The sequence below is a fragment of the Apostichopus japonicus genome, chromosome 4 (genome assembly GCF_037975245.1).
Source record: "Apostichopus japonicus isolate 1M-3 chromosome 4, ASM3797524v1, whole genome shotgun sequence".
NCBI lineage: Eukaryota > Metazoa > Echinodermata > Holothuroidea > Aspidochirotida > Stichopodidae > Apostichopus > Apostichopus japonicus.
This window is the reverse complement of record NC_092564.1, coordinates 16631351-16653057: the sequence shown is the minus strand read 5'-3', so window position 1 is coordinate 16653057 and position 21707 is coordinate 16631351. Positions and strand designations below refer to the sequence as shown.

The following is a 21707-nucleotide window of genomic DNA, read 5'->3' as shown; positions in this document are numbered from 1 at the left end:
CTAATAGGCCTGCTAACAGACTATATTAACTATAACTAAAATCGGAGCAGATCACTGAAGTTTAGGGTGTCACGAAATTCAAGCTCGGCCATTATTTCTCTCTTAGGTGCCATTGTACAATGAGTGGTCCAATATCTATCCCACAAAAATTTCTCTGCTGTGGGGGTTATAGTCGGGAGGGGGGTAAATAACAACAAGAACAAGGAAAATACCAATAATAATAATAGTTTATTCTAATTTAGTGGCAGGCAGAAGCGTTACACCATACATTTCATTTCATACAAGCCTGTGTCGTCACAGAAAAAACAGCTTTTCCATCAAGTTTCAAGTCGCAAGTCGTTTCTAAGCACACTTTACAAGACAAATCTGGCATTTATCTTCCAAAGATTTCTGACGAGCTGATTATTCAAGGTTCTCTTTGAGTCCAACTAATAATTTTCTTACGGCAAAGATTATTATTGCATTTCTCATTGACCGTTGCTATGTCATTTCTTTGGCCTCTTTTCTCTGTTTAATGTTCTAATTAAAGGGTGTGAAGACCCGCGCAAAAAGAAACGTCTAATGCCAGTAATCTGACCTAGTTTAGAATGAGGTGTAACAGAAGTGTTAGACACCACCATCGATCCCAGAAAATATGCACACAGCTTGCTACGGTCGGTAATTGTACAGTCAGTACATACAGCTGCAGTCAATAACCCACAGCACAGTGTACAAACGATACAGAGATGGACATCTCAGGTCCAGCTAAAGATAACAAGGTATCACGTATCATTACTGTCTGCTCTTTGTAGCGACAAGCAGAAAACTTCACTTGCAAGCAACGGAAAGTTAACTTTTTCAGAGCGCGGCACACGGTTTGGGGCGAGTCTTCAATGACATGTTTGTCCTCTTTGAATAATTAACCTTTATGGGTTTTTCATGAGTTAATCATATATTTAGCTTCTAAAGAAGATCCTGCTGGGATCCAAACATCACTTTCCTCTGAACTACTTTCATCTTATTGATCTACACAGGATAATAGCTTGAAAGTAGCGCAATATTGCAAAACCTGCGAGATATGAAACCAAAGAGAGCATACTATAAATTTCATTCCAGTCAATGTACGTTTGACTTGCCTATAGTTTACAGCATAAACTCTTATTTGACCTACACAGAATATTTGCGATGGATAATAAGTTTGTTTCTCTTCTATTTTGAACTGTATTTTTTGGCCTAATGTAACGACATCTGCCAAAGGTAACACCGACATAAAATTACACAAACTAAACAGATATCGAAATGCATTGCCGTGACCAGGAAATATGCAGGTGGGTGACTGCGTTATGAATAACGGCAAAACTCCACTTACTTGTCGGTCACAACAAAGTCTAGGTCACCCCCGGGAGATAAGGGAACGTCCGTATCTGGTGGCCTCAAGAGTTGTGGAGATACCGTTTGCCTTCTTCCAGTTCCTTCTTCGTTACTGCTGCCGTACACTCCTAACTTCCAAAGTCTCTGTCCCTGCAACGGATCGCTCTGCTGATGGGGTGTTACCGTAGCCTCTACGGTCACGCTTGTGGTCCCATCTTGGTATTTTCGTCCAAGCTCATATGAGGATCTAAACCCAGTCATCATTACCCTTGGCCTGCCGTCATGGACTTTATTTGGTGACGGAACAGTAGAAAAGAATGTGAAACAGAGCCTCTGAATGTTGTGCAGTTTATTTCATTTCATCCCCCCTCCACACCCCCCCTCCCCTCATTCCCTCTATTTTGGTATTCTTTCCAATATATATGACAGAAACGGTGCATTTTTAAAGTGGCAACTCTGCGACCAATTAACTTGATATTTCTTCTTGATGCTGGCGATTCCGCGCAAAATAAATGGTTTGGAGATTTATGATACCTGTCTCCGATCTACGTGTGTCAATTTTTTAAGTGGCGACTTTGGGACCAAATCAACTTGATATTTGCTGAATTGCTGGAGATTCCCCCGACGGTACTTATTGTCTGGTTTTAGTCAATATTGGTATATAAAACCTTACGTAAGTTAGAGTAGAGGAGGGAGTTGTAAGAAGTGACAATGAAGGATCTAAATAGATAGAATGTTAGAAACAATGTCAGACTTCTCCTTTGTTCTTTTTACAAAGCATGAGATGATTTCATTATTTAAAACAGGAAATGACTGCAGCTGTTTTTGTTGTTGTTGTTGTGTCAATTTATGACAAAAAAACTGGCAAAAGGGGCTAATGGGCCAGGTTGTGTGATACATAAATGTATGTATTTTAGATCCTCCTGCAAGCAGGAACTCACAAAGAAGCCATCATTGGCTTATCAAAGCCTTAAGCTGACCAAAGACAGTCTCTTAGATTCATAGTTAACGTCCATGATTATGAATTGTCCATTGTCGACAACTCTGTAACTGGACGACATACATTAATCTTGGAGTGACTCAAACTCGGAACCTTATGATTGAAAGGCACCGGCGTTAACCGGATGTGGAGAGACAGATGGAGCAAAGAGCATACCTGGGGTGCCTGCCAGACTAGAACAGGACACTATAGAGCCCCCTTGCATAGGCATATCGAAGTCAGGGTCCGCATGGTCTCCTTTGGCAAATTCCATACAAAAGTACGAAAAATCCTGACCAGTCCCAATACCTTGAAGATTGATGCTTTAAAAAAAAAAAAGGAAAAATAAACAATTCATGGCGTTTCCTTCGCATCCTGCAAATTGACAACAACAAAAAAACCAAGGAAATTTGAAAGAAATCGGAGGAAGCTTAATACATATCATTGCCCCCCCTTCCCCTCCCCCCCCAAAAAAAAGACTGTTCAATTAATCTTGATATAACCATTGCTTCTTGTAGTGCTAGATAAAGCTGGATAGAAACAACTTTGAAATCTTGTCGGATAAGTTTCTTGATTAAGAAACGACAACTATCAATGCAGGCTACATTTCAATACCAAATTTATTCTTGATACTGTATATGCCACTTGAGTTGGAGGACAAAACTTTGTTCTATATTCTTGAAGTCATGTACAAACCTTTCAATGAAACACTCCATAAAATTTTAGTTGGAACACTAACCAGTTTAAACTGAGCCCCTTTTATATTGGTTTTCAGTGACTCAATCCCTGACCTCAATCTCTTGCTGAACTCCCCCTTCCCCTCCCCTTCCCCCTTCCCCTCCCCTTCCCCCTCCCCAGCTTTAACCTTCCTTTGAAAATCTGTCTGGATCTAAGAACCACTGAGACATCTAGATGAAAAAGAGGAAACATGTAAATATTCTTTTCTTACATGGCATTACCAGGCAGTACCAACTCTTGTCCTGGGATGAGAGGCATTGCTGCAACATCGTCACTTAAAATATTCCGCATTTCGTGTAACCGTTCTCCGGAGCCGTCCTGGCTTCGGCTTCCGAAAATGCCCAACCTCCACAGACCTCGCCCCTCTATCCTGTCAGAGTTCAGACTGGTTGAGACTGTGGCTGTAACACCCATGTCAGCGTGTCCATGTGGGGCATCACCAGATCCAGGTTGCACCGAGAAACCAATGTTAGTCAGGCGGGCGGTTGTGCCAGCTTCATCTGTAAAAATAATATTTAATAATATTTGCATTTTGTATAGCACTTTATACAAGCGATAGGTCTCAAAGCGCATTACAGACGGTATATTACCCCTGGTCAATGATAACCTGTCCCAGAGACAATCCCTTCAGTAGGCAGCAGTTATATACTGCGCCCAATGACAAGTTACCTCACAGGTACCCATTTAACCTCTGGTTGGAAAGAGGCAAAAGTGATAAAGCATCTTGCATCAATGCAAATCCAATTTTGCCAAATGTTTGAGAGCAACACAAAAAACCAATATAATCAAGTATTTTTTTCTTGTTTAGAAATATCCTGGCATACTTTGTAAGTTGATCTACAATTCATTACGATACTGGGAGGTATAAATACCAGACAAACCTGGAAATGGGCAGGATCTTTCTTCGCACTTTCTGATAGTGTTATCTCCGAGGGTGGATGGTATCTCAAAGTCAGGATTGGCATTGCTTCCTTTCTTAAATTCCACACAGAAATAATTTACGCTGAAAATTGAAGGAAAAAAAAGAGATCAATTTCCGTGAGGGGATTTCCACCAGATTGACAAAGAATGAAGTAGGCAAGGAGAGAGAGAGAGAGAGAGAGAGAGAGGGAGGGGGGGGTGGGGGTGGGATGAAGGGTAAAATCGCAACAATGCATTTACACAAAATTCATCAATATTTAATGAATACAAAATAGATAATGCCAAATTCTCTCAATCAATAACACCTTTTCCTTAATTTTTTTTTTTTTTGTTAAAATGTTATTGAGTTTGTTGGAATAGCTAGCAAATGTAAGATATGTGACTCTACTCGTAATTCCCCTCAGGTCTCAGTGGATCCCCACCACTGGTGGGGTATTTACCAGGTCATACCATTTTCTTTGAGAGATCTAGAGCAGACCACATGACATGAGAGGTTTTATAATGTAAATACAACCAATACACACTATACCAAAAGAAAGGTTGCAAAGGCCCGCCTTTCAATATCAAACTCACCAGAGAGATTTATACTTAGTTTGTTCCCCTGTAAGTGTAAGGTGTCACAATGCTTGAAAGACAACCGCATATCTTGTTGTTATTGTAACATTTGTACAACAAACAAACAAAGAGGGGAAAAAAATTCTCTTCCAGTTTTAATGAAAATTCATGACCCTCTCCAACTCCCCACCCCCACTCCCCATTCATACAGCATAGATTATTGCCACTGCATAGGCCATAAAGGGTCAAAATGGCCACAGCATGCCTTTACACTTAATTTTAACTTTGACATGTAAAAGTTAACCCTCTACTTGTATTAGGGGGGGGGGAGTGGCATTTGTACTTTGTACACTCCTGGGAAGTTTTGATACATGATTGATGGGGAACATGTTGCCTGTTACAGTCAAGGTTACATACCATGATGCTTTTCATAATCACAACAAAATCCCAGCTTGTGGATGGAATTAAGAAACCAGGTAATTTGATTGATGCACCTGTTAACCATGACCTTGAGACTAACAGTAGAGCTGTTTCCATATATAATCTTTCTACATATCATCTTCTGTATGTCTTTGAATATATATATTTTTTTTTCTTGCTGCTAGTTTGTTTTCATACACCATAGGTGGGGGTGAAGATGCTGTTTTCTATCGATACTATTTTTGTTTGTTTGAGTTGAATGCTCCCTCAAGAGGAATTCCTTCCACGAATGGCACCACAAAGCCCCGTCACCCACGCACAGGAGCTAATCCAGGTGTTTGCGCTATCACTTCCCTATAAATAAATATCATTTCAAGAAAAAAAATGTGGTAGTGTGTAAAAGAAAGTTAGGGCAAAAAAAAAGAAAAAAACAGATTGACTAAACATTTGTCTACGTCACTGCCCAAGATCATCTACATCAACCAATTAAAGGCATTGAAGACTCCCCCCAAACCGCGTGCCGCCATCTGAAAAAGTTAACTTTCCGTTGCTTGCCAAGTGAAGTTTTTTTCGTGTTGCTACAAAATGCAGACAGTAATGAAACGTGGTACCTTGTTATCTTTTATCTAGACCTGAGATGTCCATCGCTGCTATGTACACTGTGCTGTGGGTATTGACCATAGCTGTATGTATTGACTGTGCACTAGTGTCTAAGTACCGATGGTAGCAAGCTGTGTGTGTATTTTCTGGGATCGATGGTGGTGTCTCAAACCTCTGTTACACCTCATTCGAAACTAGGTCAGATTACTGGCATGAGACGTTTCTTTGTGCGCGAGTCTTCAATGCCTTTAAGTAGTGGCATAACAGTTAGACGCTTGTCCTCTAGCGGGAACAAAGACATGCCTAGCTGTACTGAAGCTATGGCAACAACAAGAGGGCAAATTGTCACAAGTAGGGTGCTGAGGGGGCTGCAGTCTCACATACTCTACTGTCCGATATTGGACACAGCCTGGCTGCGGGGGATCTTGCAGTGCCACTACAGCTTTTCTTTTAGACAAAGGTGCCTGAAAGAATCTGACCTTCAAAGTTGAAAGTTTTGACAATACTCACCGATCGCATCCTATTTGGCCGATCATAAAATCAAATTCCACATCAAAGATCATCTCCTCACCGGGATAAAGGGGTTGGCTCTCTTGCCTTCTGGTTAAAATGTTTCTATTCTGCTCAAAACGCTGTCCAGAGCCTCGGGGATGTTCGGAACCAAAGACGACCACCTCCCATAGCCCAGTGCCGGTGATTAAATCGGAGGAAGGACTCGGTAAGACTGTCATCCGCATATTCAGTCGGCTGGGCTGGTTGCGGCTGACCATGTATCGACCCGTGGACCATCCCACCGAAGATATTACAGCCTGTGGTAACCCACTGCCATGATGCCTACTGTCACCTGGCTCATGATGAGCTGCTTGCCCACCAGGTGCTTTTGTGCAGATGGAGATGGGGTTGGAGGGAGGGGGGGGGGGGGGGTGGGGGTGAGAGGAGGGAAGAGGGAAGAGGAAAAAGAGAGAAAAGATTATATTGAAATTAAAGTATTCAATCTTGGTATTGAAGGTTTTCAAGGATGGAACAACAATAAAACTCAAATTGTATTTGAATTCAGAAAATCCTGCACTTCACACTCAATATATACATAAAAGTGTTATATAGTTCCAATCTGCACTGTTAACCTGTCATTTTGCGTCGCCATTTTTATATCACAACAAAGTAACCCAAATTATTTACCCAAAAGAACCTGATGAGCATAGTCCCAATCACAGGTTTGACATTGGGATGGGTCAGAAGTAAAAAAGAAGAAAAAAAAACATGTTTACTGGCGTTGCGACGTAATTTTACCACCTGCGACTGCAACAGTGCCTGAGAGAAAACCACTGCTGTGAAAATAATTGTGGGGGAGGGCATGGCCCCCCCCCCTTAACTTGGTGTAGGGGCACTGATAAACAGTCAGTAAAAGTATGTACGGAAGCAGTACACAGCAAGTGTTTCTCATTATAAAATGTACTGTATATTTAAATGCATTGCTGTAACAAACTTGGCCTAGGAAAGTCAATCATTTTCACTGTGATAATCATGGAAGAGTTTTCGAAGAGTTTCTTATATACCATCGGCATGACACATTTTATGTGATATTTGAGACAGACATCAATATCGGGATTTAGAATTGCCATGCATGGATAGAGTGTCACAGATGTGACATTTTTACCAATCACCTTCACAATTGGATGCCATGTATGGTGGTCGTAGCAGCAATCATAATTTATATCGAATAATCATGACCATAACAATACAAAATAGACATACAAAATATACAAAGAAAGGGAGTTAAAAATAGCAAATTCTAGTAACTTCTTGTTTGACTCCTTCTATACAAAGCAATTCAAAACCATCAAAATCTCACATTAATAATTATTACATTGATATGAGGAATTATAATGCAATTATTCACATTGGATTTACTGTTAGGTATAATATACTATTGAAATGTCCTGATAGTGAGGCATGGAATTTACTGTAAGGTTATAAAAGTCTGTTAAACGTGTCTGCCAGGTGTAGCTTTTGAGATGTTCCGAAAATATAGTATAGAGTATCTTGGATGATCTGACATCCAGCAAAAATCAGCTGTAATATATTAATATTAAATAATGTTCAACGATATAGAAACACGGCTCAAACTGCCTCAGATGCCAAAAAAAAAGGGAGATAAGGAGGGAAGTCAGGAGACTATTGAAAAAAGTATCAAAGAGGGATCAAATTGGGGAAAAAAATTGAAACTAGAATATTAAGATGGTGACTTATCATATATAAAAAGTAAAGTAGCAACATTCTGGGGGTTTTACAAAGTCACTTCAGCAATAGTCAACTTTACTACTGCTGAAGTGACTGTAAACACAAATCAGAACTTAGTTGTTGCACTAGTACCTTGAGGCCGATAAATTTACACAAAGGATTTTGTCTAAAAAACATTCCCGCCACCAATTTCCGAATGCAAATTAGCGGTGGAAAAAGCAAAACTGGAAAAAGGTTTGGCCAGGTGTAAATAAATTTATAAATCCGGAGAGTGTGAGGTTGTCTTGATAAACAAAACAAGGTGGTGACACACAGGAAGACCTGAGTGGATCAACTGTTTGATGCTGAGGTCTGTTGCAAGGTAAAGCAATATAAAAAAATAAAAGGAAAAGTGCTTCTAGATTGGTATCAAAAATTTGTGGGTCATAGAATGTATACCAAAGCCTGCCTGTCTCCTTTCAAATACAGGGTAAAAACAAAGACCCTTCTTAAACGCCATGACCATGCACTGCTTATGCAACCATATACAAAACTTGTGGAGGAAGGACTAAATGCGCACTGTTCGTTTCGCAAATATTGTGACCATTTTAGGATTTTTAGCAATTCTGAAACCACTACATACTCACCCTCATGCTTTAATGGAAACATTAACAAAAACATATCAGAACAACATCAAAAATATTACTTGGGTATTGTAGCCCCTTTATAGTCCATAACAATATTTATTAAATATTGATTTTATTTTGTTGTAGTTGTTACAACGGCGATGCTCAATTCGTAAATCTAGTTAATCGACTGAAGAGCTCTAAAATCAGAAATTATGCAAAACTGACTGGATAATTTTAAACAATATGATAAGAACCAAAAATTGTTTTAATAGCTTTAGAGGAATGCCAATCCAATGTCCTCATGATTACAGTCTATCAACTGAACTATCCTGGCCTTAGCCAATGGCAATCCCCATATCATGCTTCCAAATTCAAGCTATTTTATCTTGGCTAAATGCCAAATAGGCACAGGTAGCCAATCAGAACATAGACACGTGATGAACAGGTTAACAATCGTCGCCTGTCAAAGAATTGGCATGATTTCCACACCTTACATAAGCCTCATGTTTAATACTGCTTATCGTCAACAATTATTTCTTTGCTGTGGGGGACGGGGAAAGGGGAAGTGATATCCCAGAGATGTCACAATACCTTGCATACCATTTATAACAATTGCTGTATAAATAAATCTATATGGTGTATTTTTTTTTCAAAACCAACATTCCCATCTCAACTTGTTTAATTAATAGCACTTATGCAGTCCTGGCAGAATATGTTGTCTTTACTTTTATTAAAACCAACATTCCCATCTCAACTTGTTTAATTAACAGCACTTTTGCAGTCCTGGCAGACTATGTTGTCTTTACTTTTATTTAAAACCAACATTCCCATCTCAGTATGTTAATAACTAACAGCACTTATGCAGTCCAGGTAGACTATGTTGTCTTTACTAATGGCAATGCCAATGATAAACTATTGCAACAATCAGTCACAATAAATCCCTTAGACAGCCACCAGGGACGTTCACAAATTTGTGTTCCAGTACTGACATGGCTTGTTGATTTTATTAAAAGGGGATATTCTAATTGTATTGAAGAGACAAATGTACCACTGTGTTAATCAAAATCCCCATCTCAATATCTTTTCAACAAACTCGAGATATGGTTGATTTTGATGTAAACTATTTTGACTGACAACTAAACCTTCTTTTATATTCCAGGAAGTGGATGGCATATGTCCAAACGGTATAGTCTGCATTGATGTCATTGTGACAGTAAACGTTCTTCAAAGACTTTACTTTTACTGTTAGAATCTTCTTTTTGATACGTTTTGGAATGTTTTGCTTCTTTTGCTCAACAGAATTTCATCAAATTGCAACATTTTTTCTTCAAAAGGATCTTTGATATAAAATAACTGAAACATCTTGAAGGAAACCAATTACACAACAAGATTTCCGTATCATCGGCCTGGTGACATCATTCACTCTACTCTTACTAGTAAAGAGAAAAACCCAGCTTCAAGATTTGCTCCTTAAATTGGGACAAAATATTATAAAGCAAAACAAAAGACAATTTCAAGTTTTTCATTTTCTCAAATGGCATCATGCATTCACAGGATTTACTCCTTTAGATAAAGTGGGGTGCATGAATGTATTTACTTCTTCGATAATAAACCTACCCTTGCATTCTATCTCTTGACAATTCCTGAGACCATCGTCGCCATATATTGGAATATTAAAATTACGATTCTCGCCTTGAGAGAACTCAATACAAAAGAAGGACGGATCATTGGGGTGACAGTTAATTCCATAATATTCAATTGCTGTATTGATGCTGAAGTTCAGAGTCCTAGCAGTATTGTCCAAGCTCTTGCTTTGGTATTTCCTCCTAGAAAGATAATACATGGGCAAACATAAAAACAGAACGTTAAAAGTTGTCGACTGAAAACTTTGCTATAGAACGGCCGAAAGTGGTCAAAGACCGTTCGAGAGACATGCAGGGGACAGCATGCCGAAATGAACAACAATTTTTGGTCTAGTTTTTTGTAAGGAATCAAATGCGTTGTTCATTACAGGTCTGCCAAGTCATCATACACAGGTCAGAACATATCCATAAATGGTCCCTGAAGACATGGGTGAGGAGGTATCAGGAGAGGGACGGGGAAAGTAGGTCAATGTAAGCTGATTGTAAGTTCTTTGAAACAGTGACGTTCAGAGCTTACGAAAGAATTTGTTCTCTGTGAAAGTATTTTGGTCCAGTCCCTTCTCTGTTGCGACTGGCAAAGAGGTCGACTCTCCAGAGGTTTTCCCCGTGGATGCTGTCAGAAGATCTATCGACACCGATAGTAAGAATAATACGGATAGGAGTAGCCGCTTCAGTATCTATCTGTCTCGGTGAATAAACGTCCCACCGGATACCGTTGAAAATGGCGTTGTTCATCGAACCAAGAGGATTTCCGACGGCGCTGTGATCTCCAGCTGCAAAAGTAATTTGTTTGACCCGGGGGCGGATGGACACAAACATTTCACTCTGATCATGATGATCATATCTTCGAACAGGAAATGTCAAATTTTGAAGAAAAGAATGTCTCTCGTAGAGAGATTCATCCACAGAACCAATCATAAGCGATGAAGCTCAAATGGTTGAAGATCTCTTTTTGAGTGTATATCATGTACTGCAAGACTTAATGGGTACAGTAACTAAATTTTTCTGCTGCCAATTAAAGGCTGTATATATTGAAGATATGGAGGATCATTTGATGGTCCTGATCAGGACCATCAAATGAAATTTAGTGAAATGATATCTTCAGGGGTCTGTGTCTCTAAGTACACTCTGCTTTCATGACCACACAGTATGGATACTCACCATAGCAAATATAAATCATTAAAGTCACTTTTAGCAATATTGGGTCTTTTAAGCAATTTTAAAGAAGAAATTGTCACTGGAAGATCTTGTATATATATGTCCAGGTACCTCATCTGAAGTATAGCATTTCTTGAATTGTACCTCAAATAGAGCATTTTTCTTCTTATATGAATTTTATAGCAAATTTCATCGATCAACGCAAAAACTCTCATATTGAAGTTCTTTACATGCATGGGAATTATACATGCACAGCTTGCATATAGTATACATGACTAAATGTCTACAGCACTTGTGGGGAAATGTGAAAAATTGCAAGGATGCTTTAGTAGTTAAATTCATGCATTACAAGCTAAAAATGTCATGTCCAAAATGCACATTACTTGCAGTCAAGGCTAGGGTAGCTGTGCGCACCTTAGAAGATTAATTACAAAATTATTAAAGCATTCTGGCAAGAAAGACAAATCACATACTGATATGTGTCATTTTATTTACCATTACTCTTCTAATTTTAATTGATGGACAGTGCGCTAAGTATCCTTTGCTGACAAATCAAAATTGAAAAATTGCGCACAGAATTATTTTACTCTGTGAGTTCCATCTTTGCAAAAGGCTTGATGAAATTTAATGCAATGTGGTCAAAAGTGGTTTAACTTTGTAAAAGGTATTTCCCCCAGTTGGCAAAAGAGTTGAAAATGTTTGTATGAGATTGAAAGCCTAATAGGGATATTTTAAACACATAGCAGAAGATGGCCATGGATTCCCCAAACAAATCGCATCAACTGCATATCCTTAAAAACAAAGAAATGTTGGCAACATGTCCTCAGTGAAATTGCGGCATATATTCAAAGAGAGGAAACCAAAAATACAATTTTGTTTCATTAGCTAGATTTTAAAGGATGCAAAATATGAAACTGCTTAGACCTACTGAGCTTGTAAAACACATAAAAGAACTTCTAAGTTCTACTAAGTTGGGGTCAAATTATTTGTTATTATTCAATCTTGGGTGATCATTTCTTACTGTCAACCTACTGCAGGCATATGTGGAGCATCATTAGCGTCATAAAGTACCATGAGTTTAATAACTTTTAAAGAGTAACTTCACAACCAAGCAGTTATGAACCCGACCTAGGATTGACGTGTTGTGAAGTGTGTGGTTCAATAGCCATTCGCACATAAGGCTAGGGCGTAGGCCTAGGGGCCTACAGTATCAACGTTGCAAATCTAAATGTATTTCGTGAAACTACTCCCCCACGTCCTACAAGTAGCAAGCAGTGTCATGCATTGAACCAATATCCTCCCTGACATTCCCCATAGTACCTCTAGTCTAAGACTAAGCCTTGTTTCTTTGTTTTCTAATTATCTTACCTTAAAGTAGGTAATTCAGTACTTCGCAGTGCGTCTAAAACTGATAACAATCTAGTTATAAATTTCTGTGCTTAATAGTGCAAACTGGTGGAACAGATACAGTATAAAACTTATTCAGTCTTATCATCGAACGTCAATCATCGGACCATGGAACCGTTAGACACTAAGGGGACTTTAGAGGGCATATGGGAAGGGGGGGGCGGGGGAACCTGTTTCTCAACCTGCCCTCTCACCGCGGCGCAATTTTTGAAAACAATGCTAAGTAGACCTACAACTGCGAAGCAATTTTGAGATCATAGGTAGGCTAAGACGTGATAGGTTAAAGGCGCATATGGGTGCCATTGATTGATTCAATGTAAAACGTAGACTGAAAACCTATCACGTTTAACTTCCGCTAAGATGGCAGATGATATCACCACAATGAACAAGATGGTAGTGCTTGATTTATGGAATCTGATGTTGTTACTGATGTTGTTGTTATAATTTCGACGTGTAGACACCATCTGTTGCAAAACAAACTTTTCTCGACGTATGATAGACACACGTCACACAGGACTCAAAGGTTTGAGCGTTAAAACATATTTGCGGGGTATCCTCATCAAGCATTTATACAATTTTGATTCTATTTGTAGCACATAGCAAGCCACTGAAATTCCTGTTAAACAAACAACAACTGTCACACGTCAATCTGTTAAAGCTATTGTTTAATACTTTAAAATCACATAACGTCATTTTTTTTTCAATTTCTAACAGAAAAACGGGAATAACTATAGTGTAAAGTTTCGTGGAAACCACTAACACCTTTCTATTACATTGTTATTACCACCTGCCGGTCACTGTGGCATAACCAGCCTTCAGTGAGGGTGGGAGACCCTCAGTTAGAACGCTTGGCCTAAACTTTTTTCCTCCTTTACAAAATTGTGATGGGGGAGAAAATGAAACATTAGCCTTACTCGCCAATAAAGTAATTGCACTATGTTAACGACCGACAGGTATATCCAAGCATGGGAAACATTTGAAATCAGCTGCTTAATCAAACATGGCTCCTACTTAATTCATCCGAACTATGTGTTAACATGAACGACCGTGTACAGTTCCTGCTAATTGTACTTGCATAGGAGTAGGGGCATGCTAGTTCCCCTGTATTAGAAGCGAACAACAGGAAGGAGCAAAGATTACATATTGGTAAAATTAGAGTATAGAACCACGTCTGCTCTCCTCAGATCTAGCTGCTGTGGACAAAGCAATCTGTTTCAAAGCATATCTTCGTGAAATAGTTATTGCGAAATATGCTCACTCTCCCATCCCAACTCCTTGCACACCTTCTCCATCATCAGCCCCCCCCCCCCTTCCGCAGCTTACACCTGCTCTAAATTGGTATTTAATGGCAAAATCAGCATCTATCCCTGTTTCCAGTTTAATTTGTTTGGTCAATAGCATTGTAAGTATTGTGATAAATGTATAGGCTATGGATTTGTAACAATATGTGTTCCGAGTGTTGTTTAGGTTATACATATATATTTTAATTGATATTTAGTTGATATTTATTCATTTTTTATTTATTTTTAATTGATATTTAGTATATTATTTTTATACTTATATATTTTAATTGATATTTATCCATTTTTGTATTGTACGAGGGCCTCGTGGAAGATTAGCTTCGGCTAAACGAGTTACCCTCTCAAAATAAAGTTTAAATAAATAAAAAAAATAATAAAAAATAAATACATTTGTACTAGAACTTTCAAGTAATTAAACATACATGTTGTGACCCCAAAACTACTGCCACATCACACCAGATGCGTTAGAGGATATTTTGGCGGGTGGGGGTACGCTGTTATTGGATGGAAGTGCAGGGGCTGTCAAGGACGAAGGGGCTGTCAAGGAGGGAGTCCCGTTGATCCGGAAACTATAGCGTTTTTGGATATTTATTGTCTACTGGTAACGATCACACATATCAAAAAATATATATCAGAAAGAGCAATTATTCTGATTTTGCAGCTACTTTAAGTGGGTACATACCCACCCATTCAACTCAGGCCTGCACATAATAATATATGAATCCCATGATGATTCCGGTATTCAAACAAGTGCCGTGTGCTTGAGTGAATTATGGACCGCTAGCTCGTAGCACGATTTCGACTTACGAACCATCACACCACCTTAACCCTTTGCGTTGTCGTATTGTTTTCGAATCGCAAATCATCCATTTTATCTTATCTTTCTAACTAGCATAACCAATTAAAGGTGATGCATCATCCCTTGGTAAGCAATGACGTCATACCCTACACTGTACGCGCGATATGGTACTCTTGGCTCAGTGAAATTCACGATCTTTCGCGTTCATTATGTTTGAAGCATATAAAAGCAACATTCATACTTCAATGCTCTGATATATAAGCTATGGCCATATACTGTACAGGTAAAACTAGTATATGCCACTATGGTACATGACGCATATGGTACAATATACAGACCTATTTTACTGTGTTAAGACTGAGAAGAAAAAAAAACAAGAATGTCTCTTTGATTTGAGATGACCGACCACCTACACGTAATGCTCTTCTATAATACAAACGATCTACAACTTCTTGCTGTGCTTCCCTCGCAGAAATAGCACGTCAATATAGACTGAGCTCACATTTGGTTAAGATCTTAGTGTAAAGAAATTGGTGACCGGCCGGGTGAGGTGTAGGTTAATCAATTTAAACTAGGTCACGTAAGAATATAACCACTGAGAAGGAATGTGAAGCAGTATCATCTTGTCTACGTAATCGAACTGTACGTGGAATTGTACGACGAACCTAATACAGACAGACAGACAAACATACAGACAGACAGACACCCAAACGTGCACGGCAAAACCTGGTACTCAGAGAGTTGTCAAAGTATAAGTTTTGTAAAACTATCGCTATGTTCGTCTGCATTTTATTTTCTTGTAACAATCTTTTTTTTTTGTGATTCGAATTGTGCATGAACATACATGGCGTCACTACTGACCAGTCTAAAGTCACTTCGGCACAAGCAGAGGCGCATGACACATTTCGCTTATGTATAGTTCGATAGTGGACGTTACATGCGGTTAATTGCATACAGTTCTCAAGGGATTATGCCCTGCTGGGTTTTAAGAAAAGATTACCCACTAAACTATCCCACCCTATAGGGACCGTGGACCTAATTAGCCCCCTTAAGCCCTCTTCAACCAAGCTGAGTCCATGTAGGTCTCACCAGGGTATGCTGCTTTGGGTTCAGGCAAAATACACATTTATACAATGGTCACAACTCAAAAATATCACGACATATTGCATGACGTAAGCTATTTAGCAAGAATACATGCTGGCAGGAAAAGTTCATCAAACATCACTGACTGTGGGTGGTACATGTATGTAACCGACTAATCTCGAATGAAAGCTTGCCCAATTAATCAATTTTTCAAAGGATTTAAACGAACGTCACTATATTCATAGAGGTGACTTCCATCAGTGTAATTGAGGATAACTATATATATATATATATATATATACATATATATATATATATATATATATATATACATATATACATATATATATATATATATATATATATATATATATATATATATATATATATATATATATATATATATATATATATATATATGTATACGTTAAAATCGTTAACAGAGATATATAGCACTCCCCCAACATTGGTAGCACAGAACCCAACTTTCTTGCATGACATTATGAAAAATAAAATGTGGTATTGCGCTCGGGTTGGTTCAAGTAAGCAAATGTTTATCGTATTGGGGAGGGGGAGGGTAGAGGGGTGGTGGTGGTTGATGCAACAGTCTGTTACGAGTGGAGTTTATGTTATACACATCCATGCTTGAGGGTGACCACACAAACCGACAGCTATACATTAGCACTTTGTTGTATGCATGGTAAACTGGGCTGAATGGGGTTGGGAGGTTGACGAACGGAGCAGGCACATTGATAAGATTGTCCTACCTTGCCCAGCTGGCGTCATTTGGCACGAAGTGATGATATCAGTACGTTTTATGATTAGAGCGAAAGGCGGTTTTGGATAATCACCCTGGGTGTATTCTAAACACATATAAGGAAACGCAGAATTGGGACCGAGCCCACGGAGATTAAATTTGGTTTCAATATCAAATACTAACTTCTGGCCTCTTCTTACCGCCTTCCCCTGTTCCTTCCGTGGAAGGATTTGAGGGCGATAATCATATTTTGGACCGTGCCCATAATTATTTTGACTGCCAAAGATCCCAACCCGCCAGAGACCCTTCCCCTTGCCCATATTGTCAGAGAAACGGGAGGACGTCACGTTTACTCTGACACGAACGTCACTTTCTGCTCCGACCCTAATGGTAAGAGGATTGATGGTCCATTCGAATTGGGACACACGGACAGTCAAGGCATCCGTAACATCTGGGAAAAAAACCAAGACCAGAGATCATTAAAAAATCTCCCTTTTTGAGCTGCTACAGAATATCATTCGGTAACTAATAAGAATTTGGTTTTGATAAATATTTGACATTAATCAATTGCTAAAATCTAGTAATATGACCATTTGCTTAACTTTACTGGTCATGTGTAATTTTTTTATTTATTTATTTATTTATTTTTTATATTTTGGTTTTGTATGAAAACTAATAGCAAATTGAAAAAGATTCTGTTTGACGAAATTGTTTATACTTCAAATGGTGAAAATAATCTGGGAGGGTTTCACAGTATGACCAAACATCTTATTACTGATGATGACGTAGAAGGAGGTGATTGGTTTTCCTTATATTTCGTCCCACTTATTACAACATGCCTTAACAAGTTGTAAAAAAAAAATACTCTCCATGAAATGAAACGAAGACGTCGCGTATAGGTTGAAACCATGAAAATGGCATGACGAAACACACTGTTTACATGCCAAACGAGTTCATGCTTAATTGATACAAAAACTCAGAAAGACTCCTACAACATCGTCGCATCCTCTCGCACCCTGTTTCCACCCTCTTCATCCTGAAACATACAGTAAGTATATCCAACAATCGTATGGACAATTTTCAGATATTGAAAGAGGAGATGCCGATACCAAGTGGGCCTTCCATCTCGTTAGAGATTGAACAGTAACTAAAGAAGAACGAAAACTTAGAATGGCATATATATGCGTATGTCTTCAAACTGCATGGCAGTCAGAGGCGATTGGCCGGTGTGGCCGGGTCCCAAGTTGTGAAAGGGGGGGGGGGAGGGAGGAGTACCGACATCTAACCACCCATCCGCAACCGGAAAAGCGTCAGAGTGCCTTATCCGAAAGTCTAAAGATTTATGTTCTTTGTTTTCTACGCTCATATAAATGCACCGGAAATATGTTTTGATATGTACTTGTTTTTGCATTATTGACCCCAGTGTGGCCAGGAACTGACGTATATACCTGAGGATTTGACGTCAACATGACTCGTATGGTTGCGGCTTAGTTCGTTGCGTGTATACGAGGTAACCAATAACAAAGTAAAACAGTAGTCAATTGTAATATAGTTATATTAAACACGATTATTATTATTTTATCGTTTAGTGCACCCGCACCCCGGGTATTACCTCGGTCCCGCTCTCGTCTACCACTCGACCTTGGTGATAAATTTACCGGGTGGATGTGCTAGTTACTATTGAAGTTCATCACGTTTGTATATAGTCGAATAGTATCGTCTTATGTATACATTATGTATGATAGTTGGGGAAGGGTTTATTTTCACTAACCTATACGGTGATGCCGCAGGTTCAAGACTCTGGAAAAGTATAGGAATATTCTGGTTTTGATAGAACTTTAAAATGAGAAAACAATTGATTACGAAAAACCGCAAAACTTAACGACACCGTTGCCATTCTCTATAATGATATAAGTAATCGAAATCAGTCTCTTACACAAGGTACTGTAATCACGAGATTAAGATGAAAAGTATTTGCACAATGTACTTAGCATAATAATGATGCTAAACCAAATCTACAGAAAAATTTGAGGTACAGTATAGGTACAACATTCACCACTGCCCAGATATAAAAGGAACAAATGAAAGGAACATTATACAAGGATGATAAAAGGAACATATGGCCATAAAAAGACCAAAGTTTCCTGTTTCTCTGATTTTCGTTTCATTCATTCATACATAGCTTTTCCATATCCTTCAGTTGAACTTAATTGTCAAATGTGGTCTGAATTTTAAAGCCATGTCGCAATACTGTTCCATTACATTCTGAATTGTCCAAATTATGAAGAAGAAGAAGAAGCAGAAAGAAACTAGAAGTTTCATTGATTTGCATTTTCGCAACCTGTGATCAATTCTAAAATGTCTGGGCTATGGAATGTTCAGAAATGAATGGGAGGGAGTGGGATGAGGGCGGGCGTTGATCGTTGTATATAATTAACATTCGTTTGATGAAGGCATCTATAAGAGATATGTCGCAGTGTGAGCGGTTGCCGCGTCTTACTATGCACGCAGTGTATAGATGGGTTTAAATAGCGAACAAAAAATATGTACTTCAATGTACGAATATTCCCAGAGAGAAATATTGAGGGGGCAACCACACTTCTTGTTTGCGATATAACAGGCGCGTATCCAGGATTTTCTAACCCGGGGGGCGCGAATTACTATCTAAGCGGAGCGCCACCATCGGTTGGCGCGCAGCGTACAAGAAAATTTCTGGTTTTGATACCCCCCAGATCACCGGAAATAGCACTTCTCGGGCTTGAAAATGACCAACCAGATGTACACTTTTGCCTGAGAACCGCAGTATTTCCCCAAAGTTTTTTTCCATCCATAACCTTTTTGAAGATTGTCACCAGTCACACATCATGTTCGACCTCATTGCATTTCCTATGGATCATTGCTTTTGTAGGTGAATCTACGTCACGGCCCACAATATCCGAAAGCCCCACTTTTCAAGGTTTTAAGCCCATTATTTGTTGAGAATTTGAAAATTCACATTTCTCGTGAATAAAATCACTTGAAAACATACCCATAATGTTGCACAAAATTCAATCTATGGTACAAGCAATATATAAAAACCTCCTTGATCCCCTAACAGACAGGTCAAAGTTGCACGAGTAGAGGAAAGTATGATGAAGAATGTTGGTGAGGAAATTTTGGAAAATTCCGACACAGTTAATTTCTTGGTGTAGAAATATTGCAACCTGTTATAATAACTATTATAAAACTTGGTTGAAGGAAATGAAAAATAGCAGATATTTCCGATATCAGGTATATCGAAAGCGAACACTAAACACATAGGCGTAGGTCCCGTAGAAGGCGGTGGCTGCAGCCCCCCTCCCCCCCCCCCCCCCCGCAACCAAATTTTTCCCCATCTTTTTCGGGCACCTACTGAAAGAAAAATAAATAGCAATGAATAGCTTAAAAATGATCTCCTTGGTAATTAAAATAAAGTTGTAAGCTTGGCCGACATTACTACTGTAAAAGAGAGTTTTGACATAAATGGATCTGTATGCTTTTTCTCCATCTACATAAGACATTTGGTTGTTTACATAGCATCCAGCGGTATACTGTGCAACTTTCACGGACCGTGCGGTACACGATGCCATGCACTGTAATGACCGATGCTTGCTTATATGATACTGGCATCGGTATGTTGAACGCGCGCCCCGCGCGCGAACAATTTTGGCTTTTTTTCGGGCAAGTCATTACAGCCCCCAAATCCAATTGGGCTCCTACGGCTTTAACTACACACATAGACAGTTTTTGAGGCTGTTCATCGTGGAACATGCATTTCAATGCTCACTGATATGATGTTATATCTGCTCTTTGCTTTACAAATTCGAACAGGCGTGTAGCGAGTAATTGCCAAGGGAGGGGCAAACTATCTAAGCGAAGCGCCACCATATGTTGGCGCGAAGCGTAAAAGAAAAATTTTGGCCGAAAATGCCTCCCAGATCGCTGGAAATGACACTTCCCAGGCCTTGTAAGTTGCATCTAAGCATTGTCTATTTTGATATTACTAGCGATGTCATAAAGAAAATTTGCTCGGGGGGGGGGGGGGCGGTCGCCCCCTTCCCGAAATGCGTCATGTACCCCGACGACTCGGTCGAGTTCAAGACCAGTGCACAGTTGGTTCCATATAGCACAATTGTACAATTGTTTAAGGCGTCCATACACACACACGCGTTATGATAGACCATATATAGTATTTATATAGATACATTAGTGAGAGAGGAAAAATGGAAACGTCAAAAATGGAGTTGTCGGTGTAAGGGGTAGGGTGAGGCGCACACCCCCTCCGTAATCCTTGATCTGTCACTGGCTACCCTGTGTATATTATAGGGATCAGCGCTTTAACTATGACTGTTCCTCTTTCTCTTCCCGAGGTCTTGGCTATCTTCTACTCCCTCCTTTTTTCCTTTTTCTCTCTTTTTTTTCTTTTTCTTTTCCCTTCCTTCCTCTCCTCCTTTTCTTTTTTCCCCCTCCTTTTCCCTTTTCTCTTCTCTTTTTTTCTCTCCTTTTTCCTTACCCGGGGGGCGCGCGCCCCCAACGCCCCCCTGGATACGCACCTGTATAACCTGTTAACCGTCAGAACAAGTAACCGGTTGATACGTTTACAAAGAAAAGAAGTAACCGGTTTAGCGGTTATACCGGCCAAAATTGAACAGGTCAACCCTTTTTCTATCAAACGAGCACAATGTTGCTGTCTATTGTTTATTGCCTTGATCGTCCAGGGGTGGGGGACAAGGGCAAACCCTTGCCACCCCACCCCTACTCCCATGCTTTAAAGTATTTAATTCTACTCATTTCTCCCGAGAACAAGGTTATGAATATTGCGAGAAACAAAATGTCATTGGAAACCGAGTTGGTAATTGTAACATATTAACTTAAATACGAAACTCGTTACTCACGATTAATGAAGAGGATATAGGAAATAGTACGTTGGCGCTACCGGTGGATGGTGGCGTCATACGGATATTCTCACAGTAAGAAATGATCATGTAAGAGGTATGTTACGGGATCCTAAGAGATAGTTATATGTAATAAACAGTCGCTCGTTATTTTTCTTCTTTTTTTTTTGCATTTTGTTATTATTTGTTATTATTTTCTATTTCTATTTTATAGTTTCAATTATTTTACCTTTA

General features: G+C 39.2%; 1 protein-coding gene across 4 annotated transcripts in view; it reads right to left on the bottom strand.

The window, feature by feature from the left end:
* Positions 1 to 21707, bottom strand: part of LOC139966615 (uncharacterized) — a 52786-nt gene that overhangs the window by 21924 nt on the left and 9155 nt on the right. For 2 of the 4 annotated variants that reach the window (XM_071969836.1, XM_071969837.1), the window contains 7 exons: positions 10573 to 10828; positions 10030 to 10238; positions 6074 to 6440; positions 3949 to 4070; positions 3279 to 3567; positions 2507 to 2652; positions 1349 to 1637 (listed from right to left, as the gene is read on the bottom strand). In XM_071969836.1, coding sequence (XP_071825937.1) covers positions 1349 to 1637; positions 2507 to 2652; positions 3279 to 3567; positions 3949 to 4070; positions 6074 to 6440; positions 10030 to 10238; positions 10573 to 10828 — 1678 coding nt within the window. Of the gene's footprint in view, positions 1 to 1348; positions 1638 to 2506; positions 2653 to 3278; positions 3568 to 3948; positions 4071 to 6073; positions 6441 to 10029; positions 10239 to 10572; positions 10829 to 16570; positions 17012 to 21707 lie in introns of all 4 variants that reach the window. The other 2 variants (XM_071969834.1, XM_071969838.1) reach the window with 2 other exon arrangements.